General features: G+C 38.7%; 1 protein-coding gene across 1 annotated transcript; it reads left to right on the top strand.

The window, feature by feature from the left end:
• Window positions 1-9964, top strand: tspan2a (tetraspanin 2a). The gene is made up of 8 exons (XM_008408950.2): window positions 1-271; window positions 3224-3326; window positions 7603-7700; window positions 8094-8168; window positions 8269-8358; window positions 8446-8514; window positions 8762-8845; window positions 8985-9964. The coding sequence occupies exons 1-8, from the start codon at window positions 203-205 to the stop codon at window positions 9048-9050; spliced, it is 654 nt and encodes a 217-aa protein (XP_008407172.1). The 5' UTR covers window positions 1-202; the 3' UTR covers window positions 9051-9964.
• The last annotated feature ends 109 nt before the right edge of the window (window positions 9965-10073 follow it).

Raw genomic sequence — 10073 nt, 5'->3', positions numbered from 1 at the left:
GCTCGCATCACCATTGGGCGGTAGCAGCTTCCCAGTCAGCCTGAGCAGCTTGTGCGCATGTTTTCATATAGACTAACGGGGCAGGTCTTCATCATCATTGCATGGGGCTGATGTTCAGTGGTAAGACGCGACGGTTCGCAAAATAAAACAAAAAACAAGACAAAGGCTTCTGATCGGACAAATCGACATATCGGGCGACATCATGAGCAAAGTGCAAGGCGGGATGAAATGCGTGAAATATCTGCTCTTCGCCTTCAACTTCATCTTCTGGGTGAGTCCGCGATGGGAATGAATTTGCGTGGAGACGCTGTTGTTCATATTTAACACTCAGATGTTTGGGCATATTCTTGTGATTAACATACAATCACGAAAGCAGAAGATTTCCGTCGTTTTTAAGCGACATAATCATCTTTTCCGGTGGCAAGAAACTGTTGGCGCCTTTGTGATCCACTTCGCCTCGCAGTGGTGTTTACATGTTCAATATTTATGACACGCCATATGCGTGCCATTTGTTTATACTGTGTTTTAATGGGTTTAAGAGTTTTAAAGAGAATATATTTCTGCAGATAGTTACTAAGCACCTGTTCAGTCCTCATCCTCTCTGAGTCTGCACTACCTCCCTACTTCAACCCTTCTTAATACACATATTGATCTACTTTTCATTTTATTAATCTAATAGCGCTGAAGTAATATAGCAGCCTTGTTATGAATGATATATAAAGTGTGTTTAAATATTCATTTAGCAAAGACAATATCTGTTCTATTCAGAATGATTTATGTTGCATGTAAAGCACCCTGTCTATTCTACAGCACATACTGTTCATTAGAGCTGCACTATGCTGCTATGTTTCCAACACATATCCCTTCGGACTTGGCATTGTGTTGTGACTTTCCTATTCCAATGCTGGGTTCAGTACAGAGCATTTTTAGGAGACATATTCACTTTGAACAAGATGCTGCATCAGTTTGTTTTAGTTTAATGAGCTTGTTTTAGTTTGTTTTAGTTTAATGGTGCTTGCTTTTCATGCACTGTCTCATCATCTGACATAAATCAGCTGCTGCAACCTGTAGCCTATGTGAAGAAGAAGAAGTCAAGCCACAGTTAATTAGGAAAGCTGGCCTGATTTCATAAGCCACACCCAGGCGTAATTACTAATCTGCAGAATCAACATACCTGTTAAATAGCACCATTCTGACAACACGAAGTAGGGTAAAATAAAGAAACAAAGAAACAAATTGTGCTCCAATAATAATAAAAACAAAACTTCAAGAAAAGACAAGTAAAAAAAAGTGACATCTATTGGTTTTTAAAGAGATACAAAGCGTCTCTAATGCTTCTGGATTGCAGTGAACCACAGTAAGAGCCATTATCTACAAATTGATGAAACAACAGTGGTGAATGTTCCAAGATGTGGATGGCTAACCAAAATTACTCCAAGACCGCACTGACAACTCTTTCATTAGTCCACAAAGGAACCAGATCTTACTGGGCAGAAAATGCATTTCCTGGAGAATCCCCAGGGAGAACGACTGCTCTGTATAAAGAACACAAAAGCCTGTCCCAAAATGATTATGGAGGTAGTCAAAGTCTGGATGTAAGTCCAGTGCATGTAAATGTGCATCAAAATTCTTCCACAGACTCACAACTTGTTGCTGCCAAGTGTGGCTATTAGGTTTAGGAGACAGTTACTTACAGTATTTCACTTATGACCTTGTTTCATTTTCTGTTTTATCAAATTATCATTGGCAGTGAAAGAGTGACAAGAAATCAATAAAATCTATTTTTTACAGTACTGAATACTTTTAGATTTTTTTAATAAATTGCAAAGAAAGAAAGAAAAGTTGCATGTGAAGGCTTGTTAAAGAGAATTTAGATGTTTTAAAATGTTTTTCTCTTCTGTTCTACAATTCCTTGTATCACAGCTTCAGTTTTTTGCTGGCATCAGTTACATCCTCATTTGATTACACCCCTGGTATAAATTCACATAATCTTCTATTAGTTGTAAATTCAGAACCAGAGCTACTTTTCATTTCTTGCTCATTCAGAGAGGAAAATCAATACAGATACAAAGCCAAATGCCTTTTTGGTTGTCAGCTGTGAGCACTGGTGTTTTACTGTTAAATGATACACTATATATGAGTTTAAGAAGCAGCATTGATTCTGTGCTCTGTAAGATGATCTCTTGTCTCACCCCAAAACTGACAGCAGCCTCTTTGTTTCTGCCGTTTTGAGGCAGAAAGGAGAGCTCTTGTCGCTGGAGCCAAAAGAGGCGTACAGTGCGCTGTCATTTTGGGGTGCACAGCCAACATGCAGCCAATGCCAACGTGAGTTACATCACCAAGGCGCTGTGAGGCTGGCACAACCAGTGGCTGAAGTGCACCCTGGGAGATGGCCCCCTGATGTTCTTGTTCTAATATTCCATGTAGACAAGTGAGATACTGCAGCAAGAATCTTCTTTTATTGATGACACCCATTAAGCAATCAGGTAACACTATTAGGCTTCAAAAGATTGGGAAAAAAGAGAAGAAGGCGCTATTTATTGATCACACAGTTTGGTTGTCTTTTTAGGATCTTAGGGTTTTGGTTCATGTGGGGTTTGAGAAAAAAAAAAAAACTAATTTTTTCAGGGTTTATTACTAGTCTGGCCATACCCAAAACAGGAGTGAGAATTCACAGCAAGCATATACTTGAACTTTTTCTTTTCAGTTTCTTTTAGCAGAGCCAGAGTCGCTGTAGAGGTGAACCATTAACATTCCTGGCACATGCCTGTTTTGAATAAACAGAAAGAAAAACAGGCAGTGAGCATCAGAAACCATCTCACTGATGAGACAAGAGCAACAGCGCCACCTACTGAAGAATGCTAACTAACAAGATGATACAGTCAACAAGAAGCAAACCATAAATTCATTTTAGGGGTTTGATCAGTCAATGATCTGGTGATTTATTTTTATTATTTCATTTTAACCTCCTGTGTCCATAACTACACCCCATATTTCCCCCATGTCAATATTTAATAAGCAAAGATGAAAATAATATGGGAAAAACTTAATAAAGAACAAAACATACCCCAAATTATTAGGAGCATTCAAAATACTTACCTCTTTTAACAATTATGTAAAGGGTCAGTACTTTGGGGGAGGTCAAAGTGTCAACTGTTAGAAATAAGAAAAATAATTTTCAGAAATCTTTATTATTTCTTGTATTTTTGGTATCGTTTTGCAGTTGTCGGGCCTGTTGGTGCTGGCTGTGGGACTGTGGCTGAGGTTTGACCCAAACACAGTGAAGCTCCTGACAGGCGATGGAGCTCCTGACACCTTCTTCATCGGTACGTTGCAGTTTTTTGGTCTCCTTCTCTCACCGTACACAATTAAAACATTTTTCAACTTCAATGCATTAAGAGTATATAATTTACGTTTGAAGAAGGCAGCACACTACATGTAGATCTTTTCAATCCGTGTTTCAGTTTAGGCCAATACCATATTTAAAACAGCACATAGCTGTAAATTTGATCATAAAGTATTTATATTTCTACCTATTTCTAACTTTCTACATATAATAATAAAATATGGACGTAAATGAAAGTGTAACTAATAGCAGCTTAAAGGGTGTTATTATTTTCAAAAGGTACTTTTAATCTGATGAAACCTAATGGGAATGGATATTCCAATTTATTGAATATCGCTGTTTTCATCACTGCAATTTAATCATCAGTTGCAAGCATTAGTAGAAAAGTTATGTTGCATTCAAGTCATTTAGATGGAAGATGGGTGCGGTTGTTCATGCGGTCCATTAAGCACTTACCCATATGTTGCTTCCTGTTAGATTTGAATCTACTGTAAAGCTGCTCTCATGTGAAAGAACACTGCTGGCTTCTACATGGTGGTTACTCAACATATCCATCCATCCATCCATCCGTTTTCTGTACACCCTTTGTCCCTTGTGGGGTCGGGATACTCAACACATTTGCATACATTTTTAGTTTAAAACATAAACATTTTACCTTATAGAATACTACGGCTTGTGGAAAATGAACGTACTTAAATTAGTGTGAAGCTTTCCTTTTTCAGTTTTTTATGGCATGTATTTAACAGTAGCTGTACGTGAAGAAGGACAGAGAGAGAAGTGGAAGACATGCAGCAAATGGCCGAATCAAAACCAAGAACAACTGCGTTGAGGACTGTAGCCTCTGTAAATAGTCCACCTGCTCCACCACTGAGCCACGCGGCGCCCCCGGTGCTTTTCTTTTTATCCTAAAATAAACCGAAAGGAACACCTCAAAGTTTGCTTTGTACTCAGATCCATAAAGATCTGCAGGGGAAAATAGCAGCAAAATCTGTGAATTTTGCCTAACAGATTTGGATTGGTAGAATGAATGAATAAATGAACTGCTCACTGAGATCTTTGGAAATGTTGGAAATGCAGCCCTGTTTCGGTTATGTTATCACATTAACTTGGTGACACTTTGTAGTCAGGTGGCTTTTTGAATACTGAATGAGTTGTTTATGTTTTTTTTTGCATAACTCCCACTAAACACACAGCAGATTATTAAGACATACAGTAAAGAAGACAAGCAGCCTCAGTGTTCAGTCCTCAATACAACAGGCTCTCTATTTCTTGTTCTGTGTAGGAGCGCACGCTTTGAAAGAAGCCTGTTCTTGTTGCTCCCGTTTAGAGCATGACCTAAAATGGTGACTTCACTTCATCAACTCCCTGCTGTCCTGTCATGGAACCAGTTCCTCCCTCAGGACCAGAGGAGCAGGTTGGGTGTGTCAGATGGAAACTCTCTGATTGTCTCTCTCTTTTTTTTGCTATGGAAATTTATGCAAATCCAGGGTGAGATATCTTTACAATTTGGTTACATGCAAATATCCAAACACCTGTCAGTTAAATATATTTTTTACTTTACCACCATGTTTCACCTTCGGTAACAAAACAGGTTCCTATCAGTGCACAGTAACGTTTGCTGAATTATTCCTAACTGATAGCCTGATGGGTTGCTCATTAGGTCTGTCCCAAGAAGCACCTTATAATGGATAAAAACAAAAAGATCTTCCAAGAACTTTCTAATCTTATTGCTTCAAAATATACACATGAAATTGGTTTCTATATGGGATCTTCTATGAAAACTTTGCATAGAAGATCCCATACCCCAGAACATTTAAAATAACACCTGAACAACATTTATAGTAAGGATGAAAAGATCTGATTCATCGTGATAAGTCGATTATTGAAATAATCAGCTGATTTAGTGATCAATAAATTATTAACTACAGTTAATAATAAGGCAGTGTGCTATAAGAACAATACACTCAGAGCAGTAATTGAGCCAAAACTGTATAAAACATATATATCTTGCATTTAAGACTAAAATCAAACTTTTGTCTGAAAGTGGCATAGTTTTAGCTTCACCTATTTTAGACTCTGTAAAAAAAATATTAAGGACCTTTTGCAATCCAATTATTAATTGGGTGATCTAAAATATAATCAACAAATTAGCTCTACACTGTAAGTCATGTAGATGTTAGAACTGTTTTCAACTGTAGATGCATATTTTATTACAAATGATACAATTGAGTTATGTTATGTTATTGCGTTTTAAGCAATAACATAACATAATATCAGCATATCATGTCAGTAGCCTCATTAGAAATACATTTATTGAAAATAATAGATATTTCTGGTGCCACTTTGAGGTCTACATAAATAAAACAACATTAGGAAGTTTAATTATATATTTTTTATATTGTTTCCTGTACATGAGTATCAGAAAGCTTGTTATTAAGGTTGATAATGTAGAAAAATGTCCCTGTTTAGATTCCTGGAAGAACAACTTGTTGATGAACAGTTCTGTCAGCAAGCCAATATTGCTCTGTGGAACCCTTCCTCTTGGAGGAATAATATTAGTTACAGCTCATGTTCCACCTACATATGATGATTTAAAGCTTTAAAAATCTGAAGTAGCCTCAGTGAATGAGTAGGAGCATAATTACCGGAGGCAGCTTCGCATCTCCGATGAGTTAGTGTGTGCAGCGTAAATCTGATTTACTCTTCTCATTTTATGAAATTAGATTCAGGCTGAATGACACCTGGAGCAGTTTGGGCATCTGTTTATTTGCAACACGGTGCCAAGGATCAGTCACAACAAAATGAATGCCATTGTAAAGTTCCTGAAAACAATAGTAAGGCATCAGTAGCAACAATTCACCTCAGGCACAGAGAGCAAACACAACGCTACCTTAATAAGACAAAAGAACAGCATTCCCTGTGGATGATTCACTTGCCTTACTGTCACCTCCGCACTTTCCAGTGTGTACAGAACCATCGCGTGTGTATATAAGATAGGGACAGAGTTTAACTAAGAGATAATGCAGATGTTTACACTTACTAATGCCTGTTTCTGCCTCATACCTGCTTTAAAAACCACCAGGGCTGCTTGGTCTGTGTCTGCAAGATGTCACTGGTTTCACTAACAGGAAGTTCTATAAAAGAACAAGTGCTAAAATGACTGACTGATGGAAAACGTGTTGACACCTTTTATATACAGTGGAAGCTTTTTTGGCCCAACATATTTTCCATTGCAGGTATGTTGGGCCAGAAAATTTGCTTTGAATCCGATCATACCGCGCTTCAGCTCCCTGCAGGTCAGCAATCGACTTGCTCGCATTTCCCTGCGCTTTTGTTCAACAACAGGAAAACAACAGCTTGCGTTGGGCCCATGTGGGTTAATTATATTGCTGCAGTGATTAGACTCTAACCACGGACCTCGGGGAGCAGCCTGGTGTATAGTTGCAGCGTAGAGGAGGACTCAGTAGCGAAGGCTGGGAGCAGGGGAGCAGACAGAGGAGGTGACGTCACCCAGACTGGAGACAGGCAGAGATGGTCGTGGTTTCCAGCATTTGATCCATCCAAAATTTGATTTGCAGCTTTACGAGACGGATCGTGTCTGTTCCTTTGCTTCAGTATCCAAGAACACGGAGGAACAAAGCCTACAGCTGAAAACAGCACCAAAATTACACAGTGGAAACTCGCTCAAACCAGTTTTGCTTTTAATTTAACAGTGATTCATCAACGACTGGGAAGATCTTATGGCTATATTTGGAGGTGCCAAAACCGGATCATTTTAGTGGAACTGTCTCAACATCTTCTCATCTGAAAAAATCCATTTCACTTTAGATTTTAGATACATTATTTACACTCTAGAGGCAGCGTGTCAAAACCATTTACAAACACCCATATCCTAAAAATAATCTCTTTGAAAGGAGCAGTCAAGCTGGCAGCCAGCACTTATCTCCATAGAAAGCTGTGAAACTCGGTGTGGGAGAAAGCTGATAATCCAACTGTGAGGGGTGGGAGGCGGCTCTGAAGTTTTGATTTGGTAAAGAAGTTTCCACCTACATGTTTCTACTGTTACCCAAACACAACAAACAGTCTTTTTATAAACCTACCCAAAGACATGAAGGCGCATTGGATCATGCTGCCACCATCAGGTGAAGCTGTGAACTGCAGGAAAATGACCATTCTTCCCTCAAATGTTTAGATTTTCTGAGAAAACTTAACAAGCACTGAATAATCGTAATCAACCTTTCTGTGTCTTTCTGCAGCTGTTTACATCCTTCTTGGTGCAGGAGGCCTGATGATGGTCGTCGGGTTCTTCGGTTGTTTTGGAGCCATACGGGAGTCTCAGTGTCTTCTTTCATCGGTGAGTTCAAGTGCTTAAAACTAAACTTGTGTTGCTGTAATGCAAAATTTTATCTTATTTTTTTCTTGCTGAAAATCTTAGAACTCGTAATCCTTCACTTTAAATTTCTATGGAGATTAATATGAATTTCTAGTTACTTGTCTTATATTTTAGCTAGGACAGGGTTTCTTTTACTTATTGAAAATGTTTTGAAATTATTTTTTAATTTAAAAGAAACTATTGATGAACTAATTTAGCAACTTTACCGATGATTCATTTAAAAACACTCAGAGATTGTCTATATTTGAATCATAAGTTGTGCTGTAAATGATCACTGAGATGTGATAATGTGAAAAATAAATACATAAATAAAAAAGTATTTGCAACAATAAGCCTTCTTTCCCACTTCTGCAGTTCTTTGCCTGCCTTCTGATAATCTTTGGAGCAGAGATCACTGCCGGTGTGTTTGGATTCTTGAACAAAGAACAGGTGAAATAATTGATTATTGTTTAAAAAACAAATTAAGTGGTTATCTCAGTTTGTCAAAACACCAGGAGTTAATCACTCCTTTTTTATTCTTTTCTAATAGATTGCTGAGGAAATCCAGAAGTTTTATAGCGACTCCATTGCTGATAATAACGTTAATGGCACTGCCATAGCACTAATTTATCACAAAACTGTGAGTACAGCGTAGCTTTTGTTTCATTGCATCGTTAGACATTGAAACACTGACATAACCATATTTATTTACCTTCTGCATGAACAGCTGAATTGCTGTGGAGGTACCAGTTTGGAGAAAAATCCAGAATTATGCCCGGACCAAACAGAGGAAACGGTAAGATAATTGTAACACTTCTTAGCCACATGGTGGCAGTATAGGACTGAGTCTGATTGACTTCAGATTCATCCATCAATGCATCCATTTTGGTACACCCTTGTCACTCGTGGGGTCTGGAGGGCTGCTGGTGCCTTTCTCCAGCGAGACATTTCGGGCGAGAGGCGGGGTCACCCTGGGCAGGTCGCCAGTCCATCGCAGCACTTCAGATTCTTATCTTAAACCTTTCCTTTCTTTGAGTTTTTAGGACTGTCATACTGCAATATTAAACTTCTTCGATGAAAAGCTGCTCATCATTGGATATATAGGGATTGGCATCGCTGGAGTAATGGTGAGAATTTGGAAAACTTTCACCTTCAACTCTGATCTTTTACAATGTTTGAATATCTGTCTAAAGGTACTGGCTTGTGATTTTCACACAATAATGAATTAGGAGTTTCATCTTGTTACCTGTTTATGTCTGTTTTCAGATTATTGGAATGATCTTCAGCATGGTCCTGTGTTGTGCGATCAGGAACAGCAGAGAAGTTATATAGTTGGGGTTACGACTCCCTCACACACCCACCCACTCACACAACAACCGGAACCCCCACACATGCGTACGACCCTTTATAATCATTGTATCCGTATGGGTAGAGCAGCACCACTGTTGCATGTCTGTGACACTCCTTTTAGATCAGACTGGAGAGGTGGGGAGGTTAACTGCACAGGCTGCATTCAACACGACACGCTGGATCATTTCAAAGCTTTTCCCTGTGACTTTACCAGCCCAGAAACACTGATTTAATGCCGTTCTTTCCCATTCTTAATGCTTTGCTTTTTAGCATGACGTTGTGACATTCCCTGCTATTAACATGTTTTTGTTAGATGGTGCTCTGCGGAGTTTGTCATACTGCACTGTAGCTACAACACAATACACAAGGCCTTCTATGACACAAGAATGTTTGTGATGGAGGAGTATTGCTGTAAATATGGACTATTTTACACGTTTGCAGTCAGCACTATTTATCCGGTCCATCCATTTGCATCTTCGGGCCTGATTCTCATCAAAGTTTGTGTGGTTAAGAGTTTTGAGGACTAGCCTACCTTTGCAGAGTGAGTTTCCATGGTGTGCCTATTTGAACCTTTTAAGTCATAGTCAAACCTGCAACTACAGAATAACGTGTGCAATTTTTCATACATTTAACATGTACATAACAACTGTGCTTGTTCTCTGCCTCCACTTTCAAGTATTTCTACTGTAAAGCACGAACGAAAACTCAAATTGTTAGGGAGGTCTGATGAAGAACCGCTTCTTTTGTAAATCTACACATTTTTCTGAGGTCAGTAATGTGTTGCGCTGAGCTCTTCTTGAGCACATTTAAACTGTAACAGCAAGCTAGTTCGCATTTTGTGGAAATTTCTGTGGATGTAAATTTTGTTTGTGTGCCAATAAGATGTGAAATAGAAAATAATACAGTTTGTTGTTCTGTTAATAATAAAACATACTGGGTGCTCGTATCGAGTCGTCTTGTTGTCCATGCTGTTCTGGATTCAAAAGCTTGTTCAGTTCAGCCAAA

This window comes from Poecilia reticulata, linkage group LG5 (assembly GCF_000633615.1).
Source record: "Poecilia reticulata strain Guanapo linkage group LG5, Guppy_female_1.0+MT, whole genome shotgun sequence".
NCBI lineage: Eukaryota > Metazoa > Chordata > Actinopteri > Cyprinodontiformes > Poeciliidae > Poecilia > Poecilia reticulata.
The sequence above is the reverse complement of the archived record's forward strand: the minus strand, read 5'-3'. Positions and strand labels throughout refer to the sequence as shown.